This window comes from Podarcis raffonei, chromosome 5, assembly GCF_027172205.1.
Source record: "Podarcis raffonei isolate rPodRaf1 chromosome 5, rPodRaf1.pri, whole genome shotgun sequence".
NCBI classification, from domain to species: Eukaryota; Metazoa; Chordata; class Lepidosauria; order Squamata; family Lacertidae; genus Podarcis; species Podarcis raffonei.
Genome location: NC_070606.1, coordinates 2,021,304 through 2,036,684, shown reverse-complemented (window position 1 = coordinate 2,036,684; position 15,381 = coordinate 2,021,304). Strand labels below are relative to the sequence as shown.

At 43.1% G+C, this 15,381-nt stretch overlaps 1 protein-coding gene across 4 annotated transcripts in view; it reads right to left on the bottom strand.

Annotated features, from left to right (window-relative positions):
• LRP6 (LDL receptor related protein 6) overlaps positions 1–13,340 on the bottom strand; it is a 102,496-nt gene extending 89,156 nt beyond the window's left edge. For 2 of the 4 annotated variants that reach the window (XM_053387525.1, XM_053387526.1), the window contains exon 1: positions 12,754–13,340. In XM_053387525.1, coding sequence (XP_053243500.1) covers positions 12,754–12,808 — 55 coding nt within the window. In that variant the 5' untranslated portion in view covers positions 12,809–13,340. The remainder of the gene's footprint in view (positions 1–12,753) is intronic. The other 2 variants (XM_053387523.1, XM_053387524.1) reach the window with 1 other exon arrangement.
• Between the last annotated feature and the right edge of the window lie 2,041 nt (positions 13,341–15,381).

Genomic DNA, 15,381 nt, shown 5'->3' with positions numbered 1-15,381 from the left:
CTTTTGAATATTCTTAAATAGTTGTTTTTAACTGCTTTTTATCAAGAATTTTACCATTTTATATTTTTGGCAATTGCTTGTAGGGTTTCTTGGAATCAAGCAGTATATAAACATTGTTCAATAATAAAGTTATTAATATGGTTGGTGCCATAATAGCAGGAGCAGGTGGTGCTGTGGTCTAAACAACTGAGAAGCTTGGGCTTGCAGATCGGAAGGTTGGTGGTTTGAATTTGCATGACAGGGTGAGCTCCTGTCGCTCTGTCCCAGCTTCTGCAAACCTAACAGTTCAAAAACATACTGTGAGTAGCACTTGATCGTGGATAGAGGACTTGACCTGGCATGTGTAACAGAGACTTGGTTGGATGAAGCAGATGGGCCTGTCCTTGCCGCTGCTTGTCCACCAGGTTTCTCTTGAGCACAACAACCCAGGTCATGTGGGTGGGGAGGGGGAGTTGCAGAGATTTTTAGGAAGTCATTAGCTTGCACCAGGTGTCCTATTGGGAAGACCCAGTTTTCTGAGTGCGGAAGTTGGGCAATAGGGGCAGTACAGGATTCCTTTTGGTGTACTGACCTCCCCGCTGCATCAAGGATTCCCTGTCCGAGCTGCTTCAGGTAGTGGCAGATGTTCTCCTGGAGATACCTAGTTTGGTTGTCCTAGGGGATTTTAACATCCATGCCGACACGACCTTACAAGGGGTCATTCGGGACTTCGTGAAAAGAATGGCCTCCATGGGGCTGTCCCTGAATAAGTCTGGCCAAACTCATAGTCGCGGACATGCCTTAGACCTGGTGTTCACCTCTATGGATGTGGGTGATCTGACACTAAGTAAAAGCGAAACAAAAGAAGTGCCATGGTCAGATCACTTCCTGGTGCAACTGGACTTCTCTGCAACTCTTCCCCTCTGCAGGGAGGTGGGACTGATTCGGATGGTCCGCCCCCACCACTTAATGGATCCAAATGGTTTTCAGAGAGTGGCAGGGGATACTTTATCTCATGTTGATGGCCTTTCAGCTGATTCCCTGGTGGCCTGCGGGAAAGTGGAGTTAATCAGGGCTATCGACTGTCTGGCTCCGAAGCGCCCTCTCCAAGTGGATGGAGCCTGGACAGCTAACAAAGTAGTCAGAAACAATAAAACTAAACAAACATAACAAATTAGAACAACAGACTGTAAAGTCAAAACAGTTCTAAGTAAAACATTCATATTTCTTAAAAGTGTTTTTGCTTGGCACAATGTATGCCTATCTAAGGAGGGTGTTTCAAAGGTGAAAAGGCAGCGTTGAAAAGTATTTCTCTCCTGATGCCACCCACTGTACTTCAGATGGCAGGAGAACCCAGAGAAATGCTTCAGGTGGCAATTTCAGTAGACTAGCAGAGTGCTATGAGAAAAGACAGGTATTTGGGTCTTTAGCCATGTAGGGCAAGAATGAGGAATCTGAGGTCATTGCAATGTTGTTGGGACTACAACTCCCATCATCCCTGGCCACTGGCAATGCTGGTTGAGGTTGGCGGGATTGTGGACCTAAGCAGTGCAGCTCCACTACCCCACTCCAACACACCACCTAAGCTTAGGGGTTTTAGATTGATGTCAGAAGCAGCAGCTTCTTGTCTGTGCAAAAACACACACACAAAGGAGCAGGAGTTGATCAGAGTGTGCAACAAGAGTATAAAAATAACACGTAAAGTTGGAGGGGAGAAAAAGAAGGAAATAGATGTTGTTCAAGCATGTGGAAAGGAAGTGAAAGAGCGGGAAGGACGTTGGTGAAGCAGACAGAAGGACTGTGAGAGAAGAAAAGGAGCAGTGCCTGAAGTTGCTGACCAACACACCCAATCCTCCACCTTCCAGTCCAATCTCATGCCAAGCTAGGATACTTCTTCCTTTTCTGAGTGCACGCATTAACAGAAATTAAAGAGAGAAATAAAAGGTGACATTTTTAAGACAACGTAACAACAACCCTAATACCTGTACGATAAGGAAGGGATAAGAGGGGGAATTGGTTATAACAAAGTTTTAAACATAAAATGAGAAGGGATGAAAACTGCTAGTTTTTTGGGAGCAGCAATACAGTTCACTTTACGTGTTAAAGAAGGGAAGAGATGAGTAAAAATACCTTTGAGAGGTATGTGGGGAAGAATATATCATGAAAGGCCTTCTTCACCTAGTATTTCTGAATCAGCAAATTCTGTTTGAAATGTGGAGAAATGATGTACTGTACTTAACTTGAGAAAAACTGGACTATAAAACTAACTGCTACAACAAATTCACTAAGAATGTAGCTATTTCCAAAGAAGGATTAGTAGAAAGTGACCAGTGGCCAGTAATTGCCAGTTGATTATGTGAAACCCCATTTCCATCCTCTGTCATTTGTGACTGGCTCTGCCTCTGCACCATCATTTTGCAATTGGCAGGCCTCAATAACTTCCAGTCCTCTCAATGGGCCCTGGAGGTAGAAAGTTTGAGGGCCTCTGTTTTAAAGGTTAAGGCTAGCACCTGAAATTGAGCTCAGAAGCTGTCCAGAAGTCAATGCTTTAACATAGGTGATCCCAGGTTAAGTTAGCAGTGTAGCAACACTGATCTGGACTAGTTTCTGTTTCTGAACTGTCTTCTATGATGGCCTCATTTAAAGCACATTGCATAAATCCAACCTGAAAATTACCTGTGCATGGAAGGCGTCAAAGTGGATCACAGTTCTTCATTGCTCTCAGCAGTGCTATTTTTCTAGAACAAGAGGTACTCACTATGAACGCTTCCCTTGTTCTCTTATAATGGCAATGGAGCCCACCTGAGAGGGGCCAGAACTGAGTTCTGGCAAGTTCTGACTAGAAAAAAAGCCCTGGCTCTAAGCCCCAGTAAGTCAGTGGGAGGGAGCATAGGAGAAACTCTGCTTTACCACCCTTTTGCCCATAACTTATTGAAACTGATTCCATGAAATCCCACTAATTTATTAGCATGTCCATATAATTCTTAACAGTATTTTTCTCCAATCTGTACTTTCAACACTTCTGGCAGGTTTCTAAGTAGTATGAGAGTATTTATAGACTTCCTGTTTCCTCCTGTGCCAGGAATGGAGGTTTCCTTCGACACCACAGGGACAGACAGAGAAAAAGAAAGAAAGATGAGGGAATTTATGTCTGGGTGGGAAAGGAACGGCTCTCACCTGTGGATTGCCTTGCAGTCTAGCACTTGCTTCCCTATGGAATGGCAGGGCAGGCAAAGGCACAAGTCTGACTGCCACGACCTGCCACAACACCCCCCCCCACCGTTCCTGGAAGCAGAGGATATCGTGCTAATTGGGCTTTAATTGGAATAAAGTACAGGCACGTGCTAGAGGCGATGAGTTGACAAACTGTGGAACATCTCAGCTACAAGGATTTAAAGGTTGGAATTGAGATAAGGTTTCATTTGGTGACAGAGACGATAGAGGGAGGAGCCAGTTCTACATTTCTGATTCGGCAACCCTCCTTGGAATGCAAGGTTAAAACATGATATAAAAAGTGAGCGTGAAAGAAACTAGATTAATGACATGAAATTTAATATCAAACTGGAATTGCATGTATGAGAGGAATGGAATGGAGAGAGAGAGAAAGATGGGGAAGTTTCACCTTTTTAAAGGACTATGTTGAAATATGAAACGAAACCAGCCCCGCTCTCCTTTATTTTCAAAGGAATGTGAAGGAGACTGAGACAATTTGGAATTTTCAGCTGAAAGGAGGAAAGGATTCTGCTGGCTGCAAAGTCAGAGGTTTTCTTATTAATCATTGGCAGTTTGGAATCAGACCGCTCTTCCTAGGTTGGAAAAAAATTGTGAGGACAGTTTATTTGTTAAAACAGAGGAGTCTCTAACAAGCTCTTGAATCATGGGACGAAGCGACGCAGAGGCTTTTGGAAAACTGAGAGACAACCGCTTCCCCTGAGTCATGATGGGAAATATCAAGAGTTGGAAGAATGAAGGACACAACACCATATATGGTTGGGACAATATCATGTGGGTGGGAATTACCACACGAGGGAAAGAACAATGATTACAGACTGAGTACAGTGGTACGTGTTGTGTAACCTCCAGGTTACGGAATCTTTGGATTATGGCCGCGACGAATCCGGAAGTGGGTTTGCCGCTTCGCGCATGTGCAGAAGTGTTCTGCGGCGCCGCATGTGTGTACAGAAGCAGTTCTCCGGTTACAAAATTTTTGGGATACGGACGGGCCTCCAGAATGGATCCTATTCATAACTGGAGGTACCACTGTACTTCACTTGAAACTTTATAAATTACTTAATATATAAACACGAATTGAAAACATAAGATTGTAGCTGCTCTCTAAAGGATTACTATCTTGAAGGGTATGTAACTGAAATTATTAAGATTTCGGAACAAAAAATAAAATAAAAAACAAAGAGAAACCCATCAAAACTAGCACATGAGGATGTCACTTTAACTAGGTTGTATAATTTCATATATAAATAATTGGTTTTAATAATTGTATTAATTGGGTAAAATTGGCATTGTTATAATGAGGCTGTTATTGAAACAATATTAGAAAATCAATAAAAAATATTTATCAAAAAGAAAGTCTTTAGAAGTAGTGTAAGTATTTCTACAAAAAGAAAGGGAACCTGTTTCCTAATGTCTGTAGCAATTCAGGTGCATCTGCCATGCTCAACTTAGGCACCAACGGCTACTTAGTACCTTGTCTGAGGCAATTTAGGATGAAAGAATTTTTTCAAACTAACACAGAAGAGATGAGAAGAATTAAGTTTTGGCAGCTATGTCAAGTGTTTTCTTTTCAAGGCTGCTTCTCAGCTCTTGTGTGTTCAGTATCTTAAGATTTTCTGTGCATACAAGAAAAAGCCTACTTAATTCTAAACAAAAGTAAAGCTAAAAGTGCAGGATACATCCTGGCTATGGAAACAGAGTAATCAGGAGTTCTCAGGAGATATTCTAAAGTGTAACATACTCTCTTAATTATACCCTCTAACTAGAATGCTTACAATGTTCCCACCTTCAGCAACGCAAGAAGTTTGCAAAAACTAAAATAACAAACACACACACTTGCAAAAATGCTATTCAGAGCAGAATAATCTTGATGATGCGAAACAGCATTTCCATTCCAGTTTTGCAACAAGCCATATTTGATTGATCCATCCAATCTTAGTGCCTGCATTTAGACATTCACCCATGGTTTCAGAAGCCAGTTTGATGAGGCAATGGATAAGCATCAAGGACACAAAACCTCTCCCTCATCTCTCCCTTCTTCTCATCATATCTTGGCTTCGACACATTAATACAGATTTCCCCATTATGTCCAAATCAGAAAACCCTGGTTTAATAAACAAACCAGCATAATCAGAAAGGATGTTGATTTCTTAGCTGACATTAAACCAGAATCCCACAGTTCAGATGTAATTGTAAACTGTGCACCAATGTAAGTAAGGATCGCTGTGCTGAAATAGTTTTGTGGTGGTTAGTGACAGAGACAGGCAAGAAAAGTAGCACAGAGCCACCACACTCCTTCTGTTTCAAAAAACATGGTTTACCAGGGGTAGGCAACCTAAGACCCATGGGACACAAGCGGCCCACAGGGGTCGTTTAACCGGTGCACTGTGCTAAACCGATGCAGCGCAGTGCCAGGACTCACCTCTGTGGCATCAGAAATCGTGTCTGCGCATGCGCAGACACCGAAAATCATGTCTGCACAGATGCCGACGCTGGAAATCGCGGGCATGTGCGCTCATGTACACGCACGATCTGGCCCACGGAGGGATCTCCGCTGGAGTGAACCAGCGCAGGCAAGGTAAACCTTGCCAACCCCTGGTTTAAGAAGTGGGAAAATCTCTTAACATGACCAGTATATTGTGGTTTGTTTGAAAGCAGCCCAGATATCAAACCAAGATTATTTTTCTCAGAACAACTCTACATGCAATAGATTCTGGGAAATAAAAATGGAAGCTGGGCCACCGAGAAGCAAGCTGTGCTGTTGCTGCAGAAGAAGTGCTGCAGCTGACAGTGAAAGCTGTCTCAAATAACTCTGAAACTTGCCCTGTTTGCATGGCACTATTTTATGTCAGTCATTGATTTTAGGTTTTGCTACAATTCTAACCTTTACAGTTGACCAATTTGACTTGCATTGTGCTCAATTTTTTATGATAATAATTAATTTTATGAAACGACATATGTCAAAAAGTAGAGAAAAAATCATGGAAAAATATTGTACTTGGACGTTTTCCAACCCACATCACTAGAGAAGTGTGGCAAGAGGGAAAAGGAGTTAAAAAGAAAAGATAAGGAAGTTTGTTCCCAAAGGTGTAATGAGAGCTATAGTGTGTTTGAAAAAGGATGTTCCACTCTATGATTTTTTCCTGATTCTCATTTTTTAAAGCCATTACAACTGGCAGTGGCCCATCTTTACATCTTCTGGCAGCAATTCCATGTCTCTGTACACAGAGTTACACACACTCAAGACAAATTGTATTGCTGTGGCAGTAAAACACATCCATGTTGAATAAAAATAATTATTAGAATGGTGTTATCGGTGGAGTGGAGGGGACAGAAGAGAAGTGTTTTCGAAATAACCCTGATCCTGAAAGGAAAAACTAGATACTGAGGGAAATTTCTTTTTAAAACTTTGCTTTACAATTTTAAGTTTTATGGAACTTATATTCATAAAAATGGAGCTTCTGTTCAAAAAAAATCTAAACACACAGCATGCACAAGGTTCAAGCATCTACATAATTCTAAACAACGGAAGTCTAAAGTTCCAAACGAACTCATTCACTCTAAAAGATCTTAATCAGGCACCCTTCTTTCTGCACGCGCACCTTCTGAGGTGAAGCGGATGGTGACACAATATAGGGTCTTTCTGGTGGTGGCATGAAGATCATGGAGCACTCAGCTGGCACTTAAGTTGCTAACTTTTAAGCACCAGGTAAAACAATCCTATTCTCTGAAGCTTTTAATAAACTGCTGCATTTTGCTACCTTGGCTGTTCTTTCACAGACATTTCTACTTTTATTGCTGTTTCTGATTTTGCTGTTCTACTGATTTTGATTTTTAAGCTGATTGCTTTTAAATTTTGCCATTAGTTATCTCAGAACCTTTTAGTAAATAAAGTGAAATTGCAGTTCTACTTTAAATCACTGAATAGCAGTGACAGCTTGCACAGCAGACTTCTACTTGAGCAATGGAACATCCTCCCCAAGTTCCCAGTGAATTCTCATAAACTGCAGCAGATTTTGGGGTACACAGTGGGAGGAGAGGTTAAAGAAGTCCCATTACACAAGTGGAACTCTGTTCACACAGCACCAGATACAAACAAGTGTTCATACAGGATAAAAAGAAGGGGAGCTCTCTCAATCTGTCCACTCAATATTTGAAATCTTTAATTCCTGATGTTTTATGAGACATCTTTTGTTCTTTATTTTGTGCTTTTTAAAAATGGTAGAAGAAAGAAATAAAACTGGAGTGAAATGAGCATCCTCTGGCCCCTAGCTGGACATCAAAACATAGCGTAAATACAATCAAAGCCATTCCATTTTTATTTTTAAAAATGTTTGTTACAGTACCATAGCCTAACTATTTTTCCTTCATGCATTTTGGACTCCAGTTCCCATCATCCTTGACCACTGGCCACACTGAGGGGCAGATGGAAGTTGAAAGTGTACTACACAGAGAGTAATTTGTGCAAAATACATTTTAATGTCTTGCATCCCTGCTCCAGCATCCTAGCTGCACTGCTCACAGAAATAATGCCACACCAGCAAGCTCCTTTAATATTTGATAGTCTCTTGATGCATGATCTGCATGAGCAGCATTTTTAAGAGGGGAGAAAAGGTGAAACCTACAAACTCTCCAGTGTCTGGTCATGATTTCTAGCTGTGAAACTTACAGTATTTGGGTATTTCATTCAACTCCCCACTTATGCTTACAAGTAACAGCTCGAGAAGCCGCTACCTCAAGGAGACAGCAAAAGGTATGGAATAAGAATGACCTAATTACTATAAATTTGCTGTGGGGCTTTGGGAGCAGTGTTAGAAACTCAGATATAGAAGCTAGGTGCCAAATGGCACCTTAAACTGGGGTTGCAGTTGCCAAAACAGAATGTTTAGTTGTCATTTTGGGGCAAGACGGATCTAGAATCTTATTTTTCAAATTATGGACTGATTGTGATCGATTATCAGTTAAACATCTGGCTAGTTCAGATGACAAGCTTGAGCTAGGTTAAGAACTTTGAGAACTTAACCTAAAAAAGTTACTTGATTAAGGGACAGTCCACATATATACAAGCCGATTCCTAAATCTTTTTCTTAATGGTCCATTCATAACATAAGAGTATTATTCACAACTGTGAGCAGGTCAGTGGGATGGGGTAAGTGAAGACAAGTGAAAACCATTAACTATAACCTTTTCACTGCTCCTGCTCAGGCTGCACAGAAGCAGCATTTTGGTTCCTGAAATTCACTGATTGTGCAGATAAAATATAACTGATAGAATTTTACAGGATGTGGTATTAGTGTGTGAAAACAGTCCAGATCCAATGATCCCCAGGCATGCACCTCCAGGTGGAGATGTCAGGCCCCATCCTGGCACCCAGGCATCTCCACTTGCTCGCAAGTAACTTATAGCCAGGTGCAAAATGCACCTGGAGCCTATAGAATTTTGAACACTATTTAGGGGCATAATGGAAATCCCTTTTCAACATACCATCATAGGAAAATTGGAGCATTAATATTTTTAAAATAGTATCCAGTGTGAATGTGACACCTATATAGTACCACTCATGGGACAGGTAGGATTTGCTGTGTTTCTCTGTTACATATATTCAGCGGCAACTCAGGCTTTATTACTGGATAATGCAACAGCACTCACAGGCTCAGGAATAAGGTGGTTACAAAAATCTCAGTGAATTCCCAAATTAACAACTGATAGAAAGAATCCTACCCCCTGGGAGCATTATCCTTATACGCCTTTTATGTATATATATATATATTACCCTGGCAGGTTTATAGCTGACCTTGTGTTTGTTTACATGGAAATTAATACCACTTAGTTCAATGAGACTTCCTTCCAAGTAATTATGCAAGGAATAACTAAGTTTGTGGACACCTTGAGAATTAACAGAATAAGCATTCATGGACTAGAGCCAACTTCATCCGATCGTTTGAATTGCACAAAGGCTTGTGCCACAAAATACATGCTAATCTCCAAAGTACCACAAGGCTATGGTGACTAACACAACTACCCACTCTGGAATTAACGTAAAGGAGTACAGAAAGCCCTAATGAACTCTGGAACTCACTAAAAAGAAAGCATACCTAGGATTGAGCTGTCAGTTTGTCTAGTAAAGAGCATGCCCACGTCTGGTATGTTTACCTAGGTGCCTTACATCAGGAAATATATTTTCCAAAGTAAAAAAAGACTGTCTAAAAACTGTTTTTAGCCAAGCTGGCAAATACAGTCCCAACAGATTGCATATTTAATGGCAAAGTAATTACTGTTGCTTTTGAAAGCAATTTCCTAGCTTGATTCTCATTGAAGTCAAAACTAGCAGCCCTAGCAGTACAGCAGAAAAAGGATGCAGCAATCCAGCATGAATATTTTATTATATTCCTAACACTCAGGGTGACCCCCCCCCATTTTATATTCACAGCGATACTGTATGCTGGGGTTAACCTGGGAGACTGTGACTAGCCCAAGGTTACACAATGAGTTTCATGGCCAAGTGGGAATTTGAAATCAGTCCCTCTCCACCCAAATATCACTACATCATAAATTATATATAAGCATACTCATTTTATACAGTTTACAATATACTAACTAAAAGATAACCAGTACATATTAATGGTAAAGGTTTCTGGCCATACACATATATTTATGAAAAATTGCTATGTTCATCCTGTATATTTAAAAATGTGACATCTTAATATTGGGGTCCCAATGACTGGATCTCCAGCCTTTGGCAGCCTGACATCATCCATCAGCAAATTAACAAGCATACACAATCTTTAGCCCTCTATACCCTACCAAATTCTTGTTTTTCTCAGCAGTAATATACTAGCTAACTGGTCCTCTGTAAAATACACAGCCACAAACTCTCTGTAATCCAAAGGTATTTATACTGAAATTCTGAGTAATCTAAAGAGCTAGCCAACATCAATTTTTTTCTTAGATAATTCACCTTACAATCAGAGTTCAAATGCTCTGATTTCTTATTCCCACTTGAACTCACACATAGATCCAATATAAATTATGTAACATATAGAAGATACAGTATAGCCAAATTCAAGTGAGCCTTCATTTAATAACTTCAGCAAGCATTCAGGCCTTCTGTTAACTAAAGTTGTCCATTTCATCTGAACTGAACCAGGAACAATGGTTAAGGGCTTCAGAACAAGTCTTATTATACCAGACTTGAAGTTAGCTTTTTCTCCTGGCTTGTTCTGAAGCAATTAACGAGTATGCTTAACCTGGATAAGAGGTGATATGATAGCCATCTTTAACTATCTAAAGGGCTGTGTCATGGAAGATGGAGCAAGCTTGCTTTCTCCTGCTAAGGAAGGTAGGACCCGAATGGACCAATGGATTCAAGTTACAATAAAGGAGATTCCGACTACACATCAGGAAGAACTTTCTGATGGTAAGAGTTGTTCAGAAGGTGGTGGACTCTCCTTCCTTGAAGGTTTTTAAGCATAGGTTGGATGGCCATTTGTAAAGGATTCTTCAGCTGTGATTCCTGCAATGCAGGGGGTTGGACTAGATGACCCTCAGGGCCCCTTCTATGATTCTGATTCTATTATTATCAATCCAAGATACGATCATCCGAATGCAGTCAATATACCTAGTTTTGATTGTAAGGTAAGCATTAAATCCATATTTGATTATAAAGTAAGCATCTTTAGAAACGTTTTTTTCTACAATACATGAGGAAGACTGTAGAAATTCTCATAAATATGGAAGTATAGCATAACATTTGGAGAAAAGAATAATTTGTGGCAAAATCCTGCTAATTTTTGTACTCTCAGTCAGGTTATTGATTATGGACAACACAGCAGAACTAGACTAAACTTTATGCATTAAAAAGTTAACTTAAACAATCATTTTTCCTTTGAAAATCAGAGAGCCATATAAATCAACTATCCTTCCTCAAAGGAATATTTGGTATTACATGCGCATATTATTTTCCTATGAAGATGCAATATGGTAAACAAATGCATAAAGCTTGAAGTTCAAGAATATACTTGCACATGGGTTTTTTGTTGTTTTTATCAAATGCCTTTCTAGGTCTCCCCTCCACTCCAGTTCAACTCCCCAAAATGTTCATCAAAGCAAGCAAATGCAGAGGAATTGTAAAAAATTGAGGCAGGATTCCTTTTCACACACAAATACAAGAAGCATTCTTCTACTTCCACTGCAGCAAAAAGAATAGTTGTGAGATGTCTGTGAACAAGTATTTCTTCTAAACAGTATGTGAAACAGCTTCAGCAAATCAGCTGTAGAGTATCTGAAGCTTCTGCTCACCACAATACAGGAAGTGGGAGATGAGGGAAGAGACAAAAAAGAAATAAAATACTGAATAAACTGACCAATATATCCTATTTTTATTTTATTTTCAGATACAAAAATATAAAAATCTATTCCAGTCTGGTCTCTGAAATGGAAATTAACATTTCCTGAAATATGGGGAGCCTTTTCATTTTGCCCAAAATGAACTCATACTAATTCATATGGCTGAAAATACTTTTAAGATATGCAGACTTCACAGATGCAATAAAAAAACTGTTCTTTGCAGGAGACCTGTACATTTCATACCTTTTGCATAAAGGGATATTAATTGCATATTATTTCTGAGTATGCATGGTCATGATCAAGCTGTAAATTTCACTTGCTTTATTCATCAGAACTTATGTCCGAAAACAGGTGTGCTCAAGAGTCACTCAACTTTTCCAAACTGATTGCGGGCTAAATATTATCTCACACACAATTACAAGGAAGCAAACTCCATTAAACTTGGTGGATCAGACCACACAGTTGCTATCTAAAATGTGTTATTTGCCAGCGGTGCAATCCTATGCAGTACATGTCTACACAGAAGTAAGCTCCATTAAGTTCAATAGGTCTCTCTCAGGTAATTGTGTACAGGATTGCATTATTAAGATCCAGCCTGATCTTAAGTTCCACTCATTTCAACGTGGCTTACTCCCAAGTAACTATTTAGCTAGGATCGGAGACCTTGCTAAGGGAAAATCAACACTCCCAAACCAAGAATATCCAGTCCGCGATTCTAAACATGATTCATTGTAAAGAAGTCCCACCACTATCAATCAATAGCACCAGCAGACAGACATAGGAATGGGCTGTTTGTTTACAATGGCCACACATTTCTTGGAAATTAATTGATGGAAACAATTTTCCAAAGTTCTAATTCCCCCAAAATCACAAAATCTAATAAAGGCTGGTATGCTGTTCTTTTTTAAAAGAAAAACTTAAAAGCAACCCTCCATGAAACTGAAGGAAAGAGAACTGTCTTCCGTGTGTTTGTGTGCACTGGCAAGCTCTCCCCTTTGCAAATTCCTCCATGTTGCAGGATTTGGGCAAGGAAGGAAGGAAGGAAGGAGCGAGCTGCGCCCCTTCCCGGGGCCTCGTCTCCAGGCCAGCCAGGCCTTGCCCCCCCCCCGAGATGCGCACCGTACACACAAACACACGACACGCGGGGGACCTTCCCTTCCCCGAAGCTCCTGGGCCCCTTCTGGGCCTCCGCCTCACCTCTCGCCAGGGAGCACAAGCCGCAGACCAGGAGGCTCCTCAGGACGGCGCCCATCTTCCCTCCTCGGGCTCTCACCGGCGGCGGCGGCGGCGGCAGCGGGGAGGAGGCGGCGGCGGCGGCGGCGGCGGGAGCAGCGGCGGCGGCGAGCGGGGGCAGCGGGGGCAGCAGCACCTCGGCCGCCCTCTCATGCTTTCGGGGTGCGGGGGGAGGCCGGCAGGGAGCCGCACAAAAGGAACCGCCGCCCCCAACCTGGCCCTCTTTGTTTCTCTTAAAGGGCTGCTTGGCCCTCGGCTCCCGGCCAGGAGGGGGAGAGCGGGGGGGAGAAGCCCTCGTCCCCCATGCCCGCTGCCAAGCCACCGGGCTGCTGCCGCTCCTCGGGCCGCGCTCCTTCCTCCTCCTCCTCCTCCTCGGGAAGCCGAGAGAAAGGAAAGGCGCAGCAGCAGCAGCAGCAGCACAGCCCCTTCTCGGCCGCCGCCTCCTGGATCCCCGGTGCAAAGCCAGGGAAGATCCCTCCTCCTCCACCACCTTCGGCAGCTATGGGGCGCCTCACATCTGGGCCCGCGAAGAGCCCCCCTGCCCGGCGCTCCTGCCCCCCTTTGCTGGGAAGAGACGCCCCGAAGGCCGCCCCGCGAAGCTCCCCCGGGAAAGGGGGCGACGCGGCAGCCGCATTCCTGAGGGACTCCTTCGCCGCCTCGCTCGCTCGCTCTCGCCGCCAATCTGGGAATCAGGTCCTGGGCTGCAGGATCTCACGCTCTGGACCGGAGGATGTCGGAACTACTTTCGGGGACACGGGCTGCGCGGCGAGAGCGGCACAAAGAGCGGCGGCGGCGGAGGAGGAGGAGGAGGCGGAGGCGGCTTCTCTCTCTCTCTCTCTCTCTCTCTCTTTCCTTGGTGAACGTTCTGCGCGCGAGGGGGCCCAACACTGGGGGGGGGGGGTCGAGTGTGCATGACGTCACACACGCCCCCCCCGCCGGGCAAGGCCTCCCTGCGAGGGGCGCCCGAGCGCCTGCCGCCCCCCCCCGGCCCCTCAGTCTCGGAGGGCGCAGCGCCCCGTTTCGAAATGTGGGGGGGCTGGAGCCCCCTTCTGGCGCCCCTGCCGCTCACCTCGCAGGGTTGCTTTCAAGGAGATACCTACAAATTCACGTGCATTTCGGAAGTACTGCGCAGGTAACCCTAACGGGAGAACCAGCCTTGGCATTAGCTTTACCTAAACTCCAGCAAGGCTGCACCTCCCTCCTTCAAACATTAAGACAACAATATTGGCTTATCTTTAAGAGGATCCATGTAAGGATTACTGCATCTATGTATATGAATCTTAACAGTACTGAAAATGCTATATAAATGGTAAACATGCAATCTACAGAATTTCCCTGTTCTATACAGCTGTCCTCTTTTGGAATGGGATAAGATATACTGTATTAATTGCAACTTATCCCTCCAGGTTCCAAGGCGTGGGTTGCACACAGTTTTAAAATCCCATCCTTGGGAGCAAAATTAAAAGCATAGGAATTGGGCTGTAAAACCTTGTTTTGAGCAAGTCTAGCTAGGAAATAAGGTAGCTCCCCCCTTCTTACTTCACTTAACAAAGAATCAGGCAACAACTTGGGAAGTAAATTTAAAAAAATATAATTTACTTGCTTATAAACGTGCATTTGTTCACAGCAGCAGCAGTAAAAACTATGCAGGCAACCAGCTTCAGGCATGTGTTTAAAGCTGGAGCAAGTAGAGGCATGTCTGCATCCAATGCTGGTCAAAGTAAAAGAGAGGAGAGGAATACGGTGGTACCTCGGGTTAAGAACGGTCTGGTTTAAGAATGATTTGGTTTACAAACTCCACAAAACCAGAAATAGTGTCTTGGTTTGAGTATTATGGCAACTCTGTGGGCCTTACCTGAGCCAAGTGTAACCCATTGTTGACTGAAGCGGGGGTCGCTCAGGAGTTTGCTTCCTTTGGGTTGTCTACTTATAGGAAAGCAATGTGTGGTTTCATGGTGTTTACATATGAGGTGATGCATTTTCTTTTGATAGGGTTTCCCAACCCCGACATTTAATGCAATTGCTTTTAAGCTTTTTTAATCTTGCTTATCTACTTTATAGGATGATTCCCTGCCAACTCGTCTGAGTTGCCCTGTGGACAAACGTCGGCTCCCTCGGCCAATAAAGCGAGATGAGCGCCGCAATCCCAGAGTCATCCGTGACTGGACTTAACTGTCAGGAGTCCTTGACCTTGACCTATTAGGCCACCTATTCGCCGCTTTCATGGACCTGGAGGCCGCCTTTGATTCCATTCCTAGGCAGAGATTATGGTCCAAACTTGCCCATCTGGGAATTGATCCGCACCTCCTCTCCCTAATTATTTCCCTTTATTCAAACACCACAGCTTGCATCCGAAGTGGTCCCAACGGCTCCCTTACCACTCCATTCCCAACGGCCAAGGGCGTCCGACAAGGTTGTCTCTTGGCCCCTTTACTGTTTAATCTCTATCTTCATGATGCAATTTCCCCTTTGAAGCTAGCAACTAAGTATCCTCCTCACTTAGCAGGTCACCCCGTTGCCTCCCTTTTCTATGCAGATGATGCCGTCATCTTATCCAGAACAGCTGCGGACCTGGCAAATGCAGTTAATGCA